This window comes from Trachypithecus francoisi, unplaced genomic scaffold (assembly GCF_009764315.1).
Source record: "Trachypithecus francoisi isolate TF-2019V2 unplaced genomic scaffold, Tfra_2.0 Lachesis_group6, whole genome shotgun sequence".
NCBI classification, from domain to species: domain Eukaryota; kingdom Metazoa; phylum Chordata; class Mammalia; order Primates; family Cercopithecidae; genus Trachypithecus; species Trachypithecus francoisi.
In genome coordinates this window covers 124,302,750-124,317,669 of record NW_022681471.1, presented here as the reverse complement: position 1 = coordinate 124,317,669, position 14,920 = coordinate 124,302,750, and the positions used below count along the sequence as shown (strand labels likewise).

At 38.6% G+C, this 14,920-nt stretch overlaps 1 protein-coding gene across 1 annotated transcript in view; it reads right to left on the bottom strand.

The window, feature by feature from the left end:
- The window catches only part of ARHGAP6 (Rho GTPase activating protein 6), a 531,128-nt gene that overhangs the window by 56,460 nt on the left and 459,748 nt on the right, over positions 1–14,920 (bottom strand). Inside the window, exon 3 of the mRNA XM_033200854.1 lies at positions 6,446–6,517. Coding sequence (XP_033056745.1) covers positions 6,446–6,517 — 72 coding nt within the window. The remainder of the gene's footprint in view (positions 1–6,445; positions 6,518–14,920) is intronic.

The window sequence follows — 14,920 nt, the reverse complement described above, 5'->3', positions numbered from 1 at the left end:
ATTTTTTGTATTTTTTAGTAGAGACGGGGTTTCACCATGTTAGCCAGGATGGTCTCGATCTCCTGACCTCGTGATCCGCCCGTCTCGGCCTCCCAAAGTGCTGGGATTACAGGCTTGAGCCACCGCGCCCGGCCCCAAAGGCATTTCTTACTCTTTGTCTTCCCTTACAAGGTCTTACTCAGATTTCCAAAAGTTTGCCTGTTCTTCATGTGGGAGAACCAGAAATCTGAGAGTCATCCTTGATACTTCACTCCTTCTTACATCCCATTTTCACTCCATCATCAAATCTTTATCATGTGACTTTCACATTATCTCTTTTTTCCATTCACTTCTCTCCACTTCCACCATCACTCCCACCCTAGTCTAAGGTACCATTATCTTTCTCCTGAACTTCCAATCAAAAGTCATGCTGTGGCCCAGTACTGTGTGAGCTGGCCCCTTCCTAACCTTCTCAGAAACCACACACTCCCTGATTCTTTCCTTTCTTCTTATCCTAGAAGTACTACCACTCAATGACAACATTCAATATATGTTCTTTGATAATTTCTGCATAGTGATATCTGATAACTTGACTGTTCTGCCATTTAATATGGAGCAAAATTAAAAGTTGTATGAGCTATTTGTATCTAGTGTTATTTCACAGCTCACATACAGTGACATACTATCTATCAGTGAGACAGATAGACACTATCTATCAGTGACATAGATAGGAAATAAACATGATACAATATGATTTCACCATAAAGAACAGTGCCAGAACTGAACTCTTTCCAGATTCAGTTCTCTTTCCAGATACACAAGTATGTGGATACATATATGGCATAATCTGAAAATATCCTGGCAGGGGTTGTTGGGGGTACAATCTCCCAGAGTTACATCACAGTAAAACCTATTCCCCATGTGCTCAGTTTAGGAAGCCCATTAATAAAACAAAGTAGCTATTTTTAAAATTACTTAATTTTAAAATTACTTTTGACACAAAGAAATTTTTGGAAGTTCTGAAAATTTTAAAAACTCTTTTGGTTGTCAAGAAATATAACTAAGAGAAATTAAGGGCTTGGAATTATTCTGTATGAAAATATGTTTTCTGATTAGTGTCAATCTTGAATTAGTTTCCATATGTAAATCAAAAGTCACATGGGCACTGCTTAAGTGGCATGGGGAACATAGGAGTGTCACATGATCCACTATATATCAAGGCAATTAAATAACATACAGGACATGATTCATTCTGATGAAATCAATTAATATGGTAGCATATCAACCATTTATGAATCACTATTGGGAGAGCAATTCGATTCTAAAAGGCTGCTTCTGTTTATTTTTAGATTACCTAACTCAGGAGATCATTTAGTTTCCTGTTTTCCTTCTTTTACTCTTGGTTTCAAATGACCATTTTTCACATGTGCAGCTGTTACAAACCCAAATGCTAATATCCAACTGGAAGGAAATTATGTGAATAGATTACATCTGTGCCAGACTGGCGCACCCCCCCCCCCCCCCACACCCTGGTTCCCAGGACATCCATGCAATGACTCCCAGTGTTGACATGGACAGGGCTTTAAGTTCTGAAAAGATGCCATGTAATTAACTTTCACTTAAGCCTAGGTTACTTTGTTTTTAAACATTAAAGCTACTTAATTTTTTTTTTTTTTTTTTTTTGGCACGAAGCCTGATATTCCCCCTAAGTTGGGTGGGTGATACGTCTTTTCTTTGGAACCACCAGGACCTGCCTTTCTCTTCCCACTTAGCTACCTTTGAGGCAGTATAGATCATTTCAGTTTTCACTAAGCCTATGTAAATATGATTTAGTTTAAAAAAATCTATAATGGCCCAGTATGTATTGTTCGATTACTTCCCTGGCCCTTCCTTCCATTTTAATTCAAATTCTTGCTTCCTGCTGTTTTGTATATATAATACATGTAAGCAAACATACATCTCCTTCTGTTGAGGGAACATCTCATCATTCTGTTGAATGCGCACTCTGCTTAGTCTAGCCAAATGGACACTTTCTGAAAAATCACCTAAAGTCCAGATTAGATGTATTTAAATCCCAATATCAATATCATCACCCTAGAATAAACCAAGTTTAAAAGAGAATACATTAGTAATACCAACCTCAGTGATCCCTTTAATATGCTCTATACACATGGAAAATTGCTCTAATCTGGAGACGTAAAAGTGCTCTACTGCAGGAATAGAATGAGCAAAAACTCTAGTTTAAAAGAGCAATGCTGGCTATTAATATTTAGGTCATTACAAAAATAAGGGCACAAACATATCAACAATTAAATATAACACAATTTATCAGACTACAATAGGTAGCTGGACAACCCTTAGCCTTCATTATTCCAGCAGTAGATTCTGCTGTGACAGAACGTGCCCTGGTGAGTATCCTAGTTAATATGGATCAGAGTTCTCATCCTAGAAGTTGCACATTAGATGCTCTTAAAAACACCCATGCCTGAGGTATCCCTGCAGAACAATCAACTCAGACTCCCTGGGGTGGGGGTCTTGGACTTTTTAAAGGTCCACAAGTTGATTCTATTGTGTAGTCAGGGATGGGGATCACTGACACTTTCACCTTCTTTTTCCCAATTTGAGGTAAACATTTGAAATGTCTGAAGATATTTGGGTTGAGGGTGGTGTTACTGGCATCTAATGAGTAGAGGCCAGGGATGCTGCTAAACATCTCACAATCCACAGGCTAGCCCCTACTCCAGATAATTATCCAGTCTAAAATGACAATAGTAGCAAGGTTGAGAAGCCTCACTCCAAAGGAAGTAAAACAATGGTTTTCCATTCTTTAGAATTCTTCACTTTTTTTAGTCTAAAGAACCAAATGTCATGACTGTTCAAGATATAGTGTAGAGACTGAGATCAATGGTATGGAATAGCTCTTGTCCAATACTGATCCCAATGCACTTTTTAATACCCTTGGTTTCATCGCCTTCCATTACTTTTAAGGCAGAAATTATATCATTATATAAAAGGACTCCAAGATGAGATGTGTATGGCTGTTCTCATTCAAGACTCATTGACTGTGTCACATAAAATGAAAATAAATGCATACATGGTACTATTTAGCAACCACTTCATAACAGACCATAAAAATAAGCAGCAAAAAGTGCAGTGGTTCACACCTATAATCCCAGCACTTTGGGAAGCCGAGGCAGGCAGATCACGAGGTCAAGAGTTCAAGACCAGCCTGGCCAGCACGGTGAATTAGCCGGGCATGGTGGTGTGTGCCTGTAATCCCAGCTACTTGGGAGGCTGAGGCAGGAGAATTGCTTGAACCCAGGAGGTGGAGGTTGCAGTGAGCCGAGATTGTGCCAATGCACTTCAGCCTGGGTGATAGAGCAAGGCTCTGTCTTGAAAAAAAAAAAGGCACAAAACATTGGACTGCATCAATGGGGCTCAAGTGTCCATTATGTGGGCTCAAAGAATATCAGTTTTAAATGACCATAAATACCTCTGAGAGAGTGGCTACAGTTTTAGTTCCCTAAATAGACACACAAGGGGACACAAAACAGTATGATGAGAGTAAACAATTCCCAAAACATACGAAGCAAAAGATGAGTAGTATACTGTGATCTAACATAAAAATGCTGAGAATGCATTTGTCAATTTTGCTTTTGTGGCCGTTGCTTTTGGTGTTTTAGACATGAAGTCCTTGCCCATGCCTATGTCCTGAATAGTATTACCTAGGTTTTCTTCTAGGGTTTTTATGGTTGTAGGTCTAACATTTAAGTCTCTAATCCAACTTGAATTAATCTTCGTATAAGGAGTAAGGAAAGGATCCAGTTTCAGCTTTCTACTTATGGCTAGCCAATTTTCCCAGCACCATTTATTAAATAGGGAATCCTTTCCCCATTTCTTGTTTCTCTCAGGTTTGTCAAAGATCAGATGGCTGTAGATGTGTGGTATTATTTCTGAGGACTCTGTTCTGTTCCATTGGTCTATATCTCTGTTTTGGTACCAGTACCATGCTGTTTTGGTTACTGTAGACTTGTAGTATAGTTTGAAGTCAGGTAGTGCTTCTGCACAGCAAAAGAAACTACCATCAGAGGGAACAGGCAACCTACAGAATGGGAGAACATTTTTGCAATCTACTCATCTGACAAAGGGCTAATATCCAGAACCTATAAAGAACTCAATCAAATTTACAAGAAAAAAACAACCCCATTAAAAAGTGGGCAAAGAATATGAACAGACACTTCTCAAAAGAAGACATTCATACAGTCCACAGACACATGAAAAAATGCTCATCATCACTCGCCATCAGAGAAATGCAAATCAAAACCACAATGAGATACCATCTCACACCAGTTAGAATGGCAATCATTAAAAAAATCAGGAAACAACAGGTGCTGGAGAGGATGTGGAGAAATAGGAACACTTTTACACTGTTGGTGGGACTGTAAACTAGTTCAACCACTGTGGAAAACAGTGTGGCGATTCCTCAAGGATCTAGAACTAGAAATACCATTTGACCCAGCCGTCCCATTACCGGGGATATACCCAAAGGATTATAAGGCATGCGGCTATAAAGACACATGCACACGTATGTTTATTGCGACACTATTCACAATAGCAAAGACTTGGAATCAACCCAAATGTCCATCAGTGACAGACTGGATTAAGAAAATGTGGCACATATATACCATGGAATACTATGCAGCCATAAAAAAGGATGAGTTCATGTCCTTTGTAGGGACATGGATGCAGCTGGAAACCATCTTTCTCAGCAAACTATTGCAAGAACAGAAAACCAAATACCGCGTGTTCTCACTCATAGGTGGAAATTGAACAATGAGATCACTTGGACACAGGAAGTGGAACATCACACACCAGGTCCTACTGTGGGGAGAGGGGAGGGGGGAGGGATAGTATTAGGAGATATACCTAATGTAAATGATGAGTTAATGGGTGCAGCACACCAACATGGCACATGTATACATATGTAACCTGCACGTTATGCACATGTACCCTAGAACTTCAAGTATAATAAAAAAAAATCACCCTCTCATGTTCAACCATTATATCTCCTTTATATATATTTTAAAAAATAAATTTTGTTGTACAAAAAGAAAAATGCTGAGAATGCACTTACAAGTGGGACCTAAACATGTTGATATGGACACAAAGAAGGGAAGAAGACACACTGAGGCTTACTTGAGGGTAGAGGGTGGGAGGAAAGTGAGAATTGAAAAACCACCTGTTGGGTACAATGGTGATTAGCTGGGTGATGAAATAATCTGTACAACAAATCCTTGTAACACAAAACTTACCTGTTTAACAAACATGCACATGTACCCCTGAACCTAAAACAAGAGTTTAAAAAAAATACTAGACCAGGTGGGGTGGCTCAAGCCTGTAATCCCAGCGCTTTGGGAGGCCGAGGTGGGCAGATCACGAGGTCAGGAGCTCGAGACCATTCTGGCTAACACGGTGAAACCCTGTCTTTAGTAAAATACAAAAACAAACAAACAACCCCCCGCAAAAAAAAAAAAAAAAAAAAAAAAAAAAAAAACTAGCCAGGTGTGGTGGCAGGCGCCTGTAGTCCCAGCTACTTAGGAGGCTAAGGCAGGAGAATGGTGTGAACCCAGGAGGTGGAGGTTGCAGTGAGCTGAGATCGCGCCACTGTACTCCAGCCTGGGTGACAAAGCAAGACTCCACCTCAAGAAAAAAAAAAAAGAAAACGGAAAAAGACTAATAGCCACTGACAATTCCCTAATGTTCCTGGATTTTTAAAAAGGAAAATACTTAAGTGAATATCTAATCTGGGAATTTTTAATTTAGGGGGTGGCAGGGTGGGCATTGGGTGAGTTTCAGGCCTTTGATAGAGCATCATGGTTGTCCATGATTCTTAAAGGGCTCTGTGACCCCCAAAATATTAAGGGCATTTGCTTTAAGCTGTCTTGGCTGAGGCAATGTAACAAGTAAAACATAAGCATTCAGGTTGGTTACAAATACATATTTTTCAACTGGGTGAAAAAAAAAATGCTGAGAATGGCCTATCTTCAGTAACCCATGAGGATGAGACTGTTTCTGTCCAGTAGTCATGGTAGGTGAATTCAAACTCTCATTCAACTAACCCTGCCTGTCTGGATTTGCCAGACAGCTGGTTAGCGTTAGAGATGCTGTCCATGGCTTCTCAACCCAGATCCTCTTTATGTATAGCTGATTGGGCAAAATAATAATTGGAACCATAAACTTTGCTAAGGTCGCACTCTCCTCAAACCAGCTGAATTCATCGGTTCAGTACAGGGTTGCTCAAACACAGAAGAGTAGACCAAAACAGCCCTTAATGACATTCCATTGTAGAAATCCAGTTTTCATAACAGAGTTGAACCATGTATATCTACGCAATTCAATAACCCCACCAAATTTAACCATTATGCCCCATGGAAGATGCATTTACATTAGTTACTTTATCTTTTACCTTTGTCTTTGTTTTTCTCCTTTCCAAGTGAATCCAGTTTCTTTCTTAAAGATTTCTTTCTCTTTTGTCCATCTGTAAATATTAAAAGGAGGAGAAGTTATAAAGATAAACATAGAAGTGATATTTTACAGTATCAATAATTACATTTGAGCAAAAGTATGGCTTTTCTCTTACTTCACTTATAATTCGACATTTTAAACGAGTAACAGCTCTGAGAATATATGAAAATCCTGACTTGGATAGCACATATCACCAGAATTTTGGTGTATATTCTTGAATTTCCTTTCAGTCATGGAATGTATAGGAAACTTACCTCCTTTGGAAGTAATTTAGCTTTGACATTTAGATAGGTGTTATTTTACTATTATCTAAGTCTCTTCCTCTTCTCTGTGGTTACATAACTTAATGTTCATCTTGAACCAAATCTCCATGAGAAGAGAATTAACAGCATATATAGCTTTGACATTCATGAGCTAGAAGAGTACAACTGGATAAGAAAATGGATTTGGAAGTCCATAGAACTTAGGTCTAACTATTGCTCCACAATTTACTATGTGATTTTGGACAAGTCTTTGTGTCCTCATTTATAAAATGGGAATTTCACAAGGTTGTTGTGAGAATGAAATGAAACAACACATATAAAGCTCTTCACAGGGAGCCTGACACAGGTCAGGCTACTTTCTTTGTGGGGAGTTCCATGGTATAGCTATACTGTAATTGAGTTAACCATTCCTCCATTGATGAACATTTTGGTTGCTTCTCATTGTTCACTATAATAAGTAAGAAATACATTCTTTTACAGTCTAGTATTTGCAACAAATGTACTTAATGTGTCTGTTTAACTCACCAAATAATAAAGATACCACTCATATCACTGGGCAGCTGCAATCAAGTTCCTGGGCTGTCATCATAAAATATTGGCATTCATCATTGCCAGAATGCATTTTGAGGTTATGCAGCTGTCAATTTAGCATGTGGGAGGTGCAAATTCAGAATCCACACTGTCATCAAATAGAGGACATGTAGACCATGCCGCAAGGAAACGTATGGTGAAAAAAAAATGATTAAGAATTGTTTGCACAGGACACACTAAAAATGTAAAGAAAGAGATTCAGTCCAATACATTTAAAAGCAAGACTATAATATCTGGATAAAACAGAGTAAGCATTATGAAACAGAAATGAGCATTCCTGGTATCCTCACAGAGTTGCACATGTCCCCAACTCCTCATTTTTTGGAGGCAAAAGAACATCATGATATAATCAACAGGCACATTCAATCCTTCCTTATTTTCAAAGATTTCAAAAATGACTCTCCTGCCACCAAAAGAAAATAGTTCATAAGAATCTTCATTCTTGTAGTCACGCGATTTGTATAGGGGAAATTATCTAAATCAGTTGTAATGTAATTGATGGCAACAGCCATCAATCTCTTCCATTATGTATATGTTCATAGATATGAACAACATCTAAAAGATGATCTACTAGGGCCTGCCATGACTTATTACACAGATCATAAACATACTAACTGTACAAGATCTAATCTGTTCTCCAATTAGGCCTTACAAGTCTTTTACTCTGTAACACTTTGTTCATAGCTAGTCCATATCTCAAATGTATTTGACAGTAACAAAAATTCTTTCATTTAAATAGTTGACCTAGCAGAATAATTAAACCATCTATTAAAGCTTAAGAGATTTAATTTTTCATAACCAATGGGAAGATCCTAAAATTCAAACAAGCTGTCAAAGAGTCAGAATACATACCAGATAGAGGACATTATTTTTAAAAGATAGAATGATTCTTAAAAACTTTTAAAAAACTTATGAGATGTATTCTATGTAGATGTGTATAAATATAATGTTCTGTCTAAATAATAACCATAAGTCCAACTCCAACATATCTAATAGCCAAGTTAAGCCAAGTTAAGATGTAGACTATTGCTAGTACCTGAGAAACCACCTGGATTCTTCCCTCTTCCTAGCCCCAGATAATTACTAGTGTGACTTTTGCAATGATGACTTATCAGATTTTATTTATAGTTTTACCATCTATTCATGCATTTATAAAGAATATGATTTTGTTTTTCCTCTTTTGGGATGCAAACAGATGGAATCATATTATGAATACTGTTTCTTGCCTTGTTTATTTTGTTCACCAACACTTCACGAGATTCATCCTGTTGAGGCAGGTAGCTGTAGATCCTTCCTCTTGATTGCTATATAGTAGGGGTTTTTGGTATGAATATACCACAGTTCATTTCCTCATTGAACTGTTGATAGTATTTGAGTTGTTTCTAACTTGGGGTTATTAGGAACAATGTTTTTGAAAAATTTTGCTCATGTCTTCTTACAAGCATGTACGTATACAAGTCTCCCTGAGACAGTGGTTCTTAAAGTGTAGTTCTGGGACCAGCAGCATCAGTATCACCTGGGAACCTGCTAGAGGTACAAACTGTCTATGGTCCCACTCCAGATATGCTAAATCTGGAACTCTGGGGTGTCACTCAGCAATGTGTGTTTGAATACACCCTCTAAGGGATTATGGTGCACATTGAAGTCTGGTTCACATTAAAGTCTGGAACCACCACTCCAGCGTATATGTAAAAGTTGCATTGCTGGATCTGTGTATATGCAATTTCAGACTTTATTTGGTAAAATCAAGCTTTTCAAAATAGTTTTGCTCATTTATATTCCCACAAATATGAGAGTTTACATAATCCCACAAGGATAATATATACCTTAAACTCCAAAACTCCAGACAACACCTTGAAGTCCCCTTATAGGCAAAGTATGATCTTTGAGAATGCTGGCCTATTAAAAAATACTTAATTACTTACAACAAAAATTTTTCACTTAATTAGATAGAGGTGAATGTTATGAATAGGTAACTATACAAAATGATGGATGACGTGCAATAATGTGAAATGAAGCATTGCGTTAGCACACCATTTTCTCTTTTAAAATCCTCAGCAAAATGACCAGAGATGCACGGTGAAACTGCTTATTCCTCTTCTCCTTTGTGATTAATCTGTGGTTTGTCTTGGAGTCCCCCATTTTTGAAGAATAAAATGTCTCATCTTTTGTTCTCATAAAGCACAGAAAACTTGCTCAAGAGGCTTATGTGCTTGCAACCATACAGAACAGTTTATGTTCCACCAGCTCCTTGGATGGCAATTAGTGTGATTAAATGCCATTCTGTCTTTTAAAGAAATGCAAGCTCCACAACTACCAATACTGCACATAAGTGTTTTCATGGTGCATATGGTGATGAGTGCGTGCTTGCTAACTGCTCCCAGTGTGTGCACTGTCTTACAGGCAACAGTGACCTGCAGGAAGAACTTGGGTAGCATGTCCTGATAAAATACATCTTGGAACAAGCACATAGGGATTGGCCACCCTTTGCCCTCTTTTCACTAGGAACTGTGGAAGTCCTCATTAATGTGTCCAGAGGAAATCATGTCCTACCTGAGAGACCTCACAGACACCTGTGACACAATAGCAGACAGCAAGGCAGCAAGCTTTCCCCGTCCTAGTGACCCTAAAGCAAAGGACCCAACTGTGTGGGAGGTGGTTAATCTGGGCATCCTCTTGGGAAATACCAATACCAAACAGTGTCTTCAGGAGGGTTGAAAACAAGAAAACATGAGATTGCTCCCTGAGACATGCTTTTTATGGATTCATTTGCTGTTAGGGATGGTGTTCCATTTTAAGGCTTCTTTCTCTAGTTAGACTAGCTCTCTGAGGGGGAAACCAGGCTTCCTAGGCGTTTGTCTCCTTCCAAGTGAATAGCCCAGCGCAGGGCATGCCCTGAGGACATGTCAGCACTGTCCAAAGCCAGGAAGTCAGATGGAGCTTTTGGGTTGGGTCTAAACAATGAAGTACGTATCTCCTAATTTTAAAGTGATCATATTCAGAGAATGAGGCTTATAAACTGGTATTTTCCATATTACAATTAATTCTAGAGATAATAATAAAAATATTGTCCAAGGAAAGATTTGTTTAGGTGACAGAAGGAAGAGTAAGGGTTACCTTTGGGGAATAAATATTACCTGAAAGAGGGTATGAGGGAATCTTCCGGGGTGCTGAGCATGTTCTATATCTTGATCTGGTTGGTAGTAACATGTCATTCACATATTAAAAACCTATCGAGCTGTGCACACTCGTATTTATGTACATTACTATATATGTTATTCCTCAATAAAAACAATAACAAAAGACCTCATCATTTTTGCAGAAGTGCACTAATATGAGAGTTAGTTACATTCATGGAATGGGCCTGAAAACTCACAACAAAGTCCTTTGGAAGACAGTTCTTAAGTTTTTAACTTCTCTAAATATCTGAATGCCAATGATCTCATCTGACCACCACAACTTCCCTGTGATACAGCACACAGTAGTAATAAATAGTCAGTGTTTATTGAGTAAGTACTATAAGCTAAGTGCTTAGTATCCATAATCTTATTACATCCTCACAGCAATTCTATGAAGCCAATATTATTCTTTCCATTTTACAGATAAGGAGACAGATTAGGACAGAGTAAGTAACTTGTACATGGGCAGGAGGTGTGAGATGATAAATTCAGAACTTGCTCACAGGACTATCCAGTATCAAAGCAGGTCCTCTGTATTACTCCGTTCAAAATGCAGCAGAATGCATTTTGAGGTTATGCAGCTGTCAATTTAGCAAGGATTTTACAGGGTTGAATTGTTTGAAAGAAATCAATTTCCAGAGCGCCATTTTCCTAACAAACTCAAACTGCTCTTTTCAGAGGAACTCTTACTGTGATTCAGTCACGCCTCAATAATCAATGCCAGCACAGAGGAAATTCAGCTCATCACATTCTCCAGCCACTTCCAATTCACCAGTCTGGGATTGCTTGAAGCTTAGATGGAGGCTGTTGTCCTCTATAGTAAAATTAATAGCACCTCTTCACTCTCAAGAAGAGCCTGTTACATTTTAAGCTTCGGAGATTTTAGCAAGAACTCCCTAAGATCATACCCAGTTTTGTAAATGTTTACAGATGTTTTTCTGGAGAGACATCTAAAACTTTCACGAGGCTCTCAAGAGAGTCTACTGGCCCAACAAGATTGAATAACACTATTTTAAAGAATGGTGGACCCTTCTCCACACCAAGGCCAACTCCTTCATTCTCTCATTTAGACCCTCACTCCTACATACTCAAACTTTGGTGTTTCAACTCAAGTCCTTCAGCCTACATCTACGCTCAAGTCTGAATCTTCATCTGTAAAATATCTTCCCTTTAGCAACCACCCTACCTTCCGTCTGTTCTTCCTGGCTCTACTTCTTCAAACTCCAAGTACTTTTCATCAAATTATTGTCTGTTTTTTGCTCCTTGCACTACAGCAAGTCCCTGATGATGTCTAATGCAGTGTACACATTCTAACTCTGATATAAACTCTGTGTGTGTGTGCATGACTTGATATCATTTGGATAGCAATTTATGGCAGAAACATCCTCTGGTCTGACTCTGAGTCTTTTTACAATTGATAACTGAAAATTTACTTGAAGTTCTTCCTTCCTTTGGACTTGATGACATCATTCTTCACTTTTTCTTTTCCTGTCTCAGGGTCTTCTTTCTCAACCTGTTCTGTGACTTCTTCTCTCCACACAGCAATTCACTTTATAAATAATATTGAAAGAATGAATGGATGGGGATCGGTTTTGATGAGACACTGTTCCAAGCTTGGCTCTGCCTCTGAATGGCTGCCTGACTTTGAGCGCCTTCCTGGGCCTGTCTGCATTCAGTCTCCTTGCAACATCATGGGGAGACTGAGATGATAACATATTGACTGTCCAGCACAGAATAGATGCTCAATAAATTAGTTGATCTTTCTCCCTGCAGGCAAATATTGTTTCTCTTAATGACACCCAGTGTTTTGATGACCATCGTGATGTTGCAAACTCTTAAACACATCTCTGTTTGAGGTCTCTTTACAACTGGAGACTTATTTTTCCCTTTGCTTACCAGGCATCTACATCTGAACCTCCCATGGGCACCTCAAAGGTCACAACTGTGGGTAGCCCTATACCTGCCCTCTGAGACTTCCTTTTACAGTCTCTCCAGCTACCCACTCTTCCGAACCAGCCATGTCGAAGTCATTCTGTAAACCTTCCATTTGGTGGCTAAACCCTTCTCACATGTAATTGGTAAAGAACTCCTTTTGATTTGACCTTCCTCTTTGCTCTGACATCTCCATCTCCATGGATGCTGCTACAGTCCAGACCTCCACTGTTTCCATGTGAGAGTGAACACTGATCTATATGGTCTCCCAGCCTCTAGTCTCATCCTATTTCATCTGATAGTCCCCATTGCTGCAGAAAGTAGCAGTTGCCAACGTCATGGGGAGATTGGTATAACACATTGACTGTCCAGCACAGAGTAGATGCTCAAGAAGTTAGTTGATCTTTCTCCCTGCAGGCGAATATTGTTTCTCTTTTTGACACCCAGCATTTTGATGACCATCGTGATGTGGCAAACCTCCTAGAAGGTGTTGCATCACTTTCCTAGAAAGTACCTCTTTACTCCTCTCCCATATGTAAAATCTTTCAGTTACTCTCCATTATCTAGAGCAAGGTTATTCACTCTAGCACTGTCAACATTTGGGGCAGAGTCTTTGCCGTGGGGACTGTCCTATACAGTGTAGGATGCTTAGTGGATCCCTGGTCTCCATCCACCAGATGCCAGTAGCCTGCACCCCTCCCCAGTTGTAACAGAAAAATATAGACCTTGCCAAGTATCCCCGGGAGGGAGCACAAAGTTGCCCCCGATTGAGAACCACTGACCTGCAAAAATAAAACCTATATTCTCTCTTGGCTTATAATATACCTCAAGATATTGTACCCAAAAATATCTTCAACTTTATCTCCTGAAACTATAACTCACACAGACCCTGAAATCTCTTATAGTTCTACAAAAAGTTTATTCTTTCCAAGTATACCCCACCTTTTATGACTCCCAGACTAAAATGCCCCATTTTTCTATTTTTTGTCCCAATTTTCTACTGGAGTACCTTTTTGTTCTTATCCTTCCAAACTAATCTCAGATAACTTCTCCTGTTATAAAGTCTTCCCTATCTATACTATAAATAATTTGTCCTTCTTCCTTATGGATCCTACATCGCTTGCCACCTATTATAGGACTTGTCACTATAATTTCTTCCTTTCACAAATGTATTTTACCCTGACCACTACTACCACCTACTTACAACTTTTTGAGTTTAGAAAAGAGATTCTATATACTTAGCATGTAGTACAATGCCCAACACATACTAGGAGTCTTGACAGCTATTAGATAGATGAATAAGGGAATGACTGAATGAGTGAATGAATGACGTCACATCCTTCTCTCCCTGGCATGGAAATATGTTGCATGTTCTGCATGCAGAGTGAGTTGCTGGCCTCATGTCAAGGGGGAATCCCCCTTTAAGAAGCAGATCTGAGCTGCTGTTCTCCATGTTACCTGAAATCCCACCTGTTCCTGAAACTTGCTCTATTGAGACTTGAGTTTCAACTTGATGCTAGAGAAAGTTGTTTAAATTTATTTTATTTTTTATTCATTAATGATCGCATCTGTAATGTCCCAGTCATAAAAATAATCTTATATTCAGTAAATCCCACTCAGAAATATTCTGCATGAGGCTCTGCTTAGCATATTGATGTGGAATTTATACCCAAGTCTATTTTGGAAAACATCAAATTAAATTTGTTACTATAAAGGAAATAAGAGTGTCCTTGACCTCCCAAGACTTAGATGATCAGCAGTTTTTAAATTACATTCCTTAAAAGCAAACTTTGATTTTTAAAGCACTGGGCATGAAGCTGTAATCAAAGGCACTGATGATATTTAGATGATTTAGAAGAGCACAAGCTGATCTGCCAACATTCAGCTTGCAGGATACATTTATCTTCCATAAGTAGTATGAAACACCTTTGTTTTTATATAGATTATATTACTTTAGAAAATTATAGGTTTTGCCTTGTTATATTACTTACAGTCAAAATAAATGATTATGGATATTTATAATTACAAGCAGCAGCTCATTAAAAGGGGCTGGTTTTATTGAGGCTTTGCTTTATTTCTATTGGAATAATTTTATGCACACAGCAGCATTACAAATAGATATGTACCAGAGGATGATTTTAGGAACTTAGTTCAAAAGCCCTCTCAGGATTTTACATACATTTTAAATAATACTCAGCTAAACACATAATCACATGTTTCTCATATATTTTCAAAAATCCCATATGGTTAGAAATTGCTGCCAGATTTCCCTGTTTTGATAAACAGAATGACATTTAACCAAACGGTCCTGAAAAATACCTTCTTTCTTGACTTTATACTCAGGCAAGTTAATAAAGTCCCCATTTCAGATGATGAAATGACACATTTCCTGCCCCTATTCTGGTTTTCTGCCTCAAACGTCTTCCTGGAGAGACTCCACGTATGCCAGCC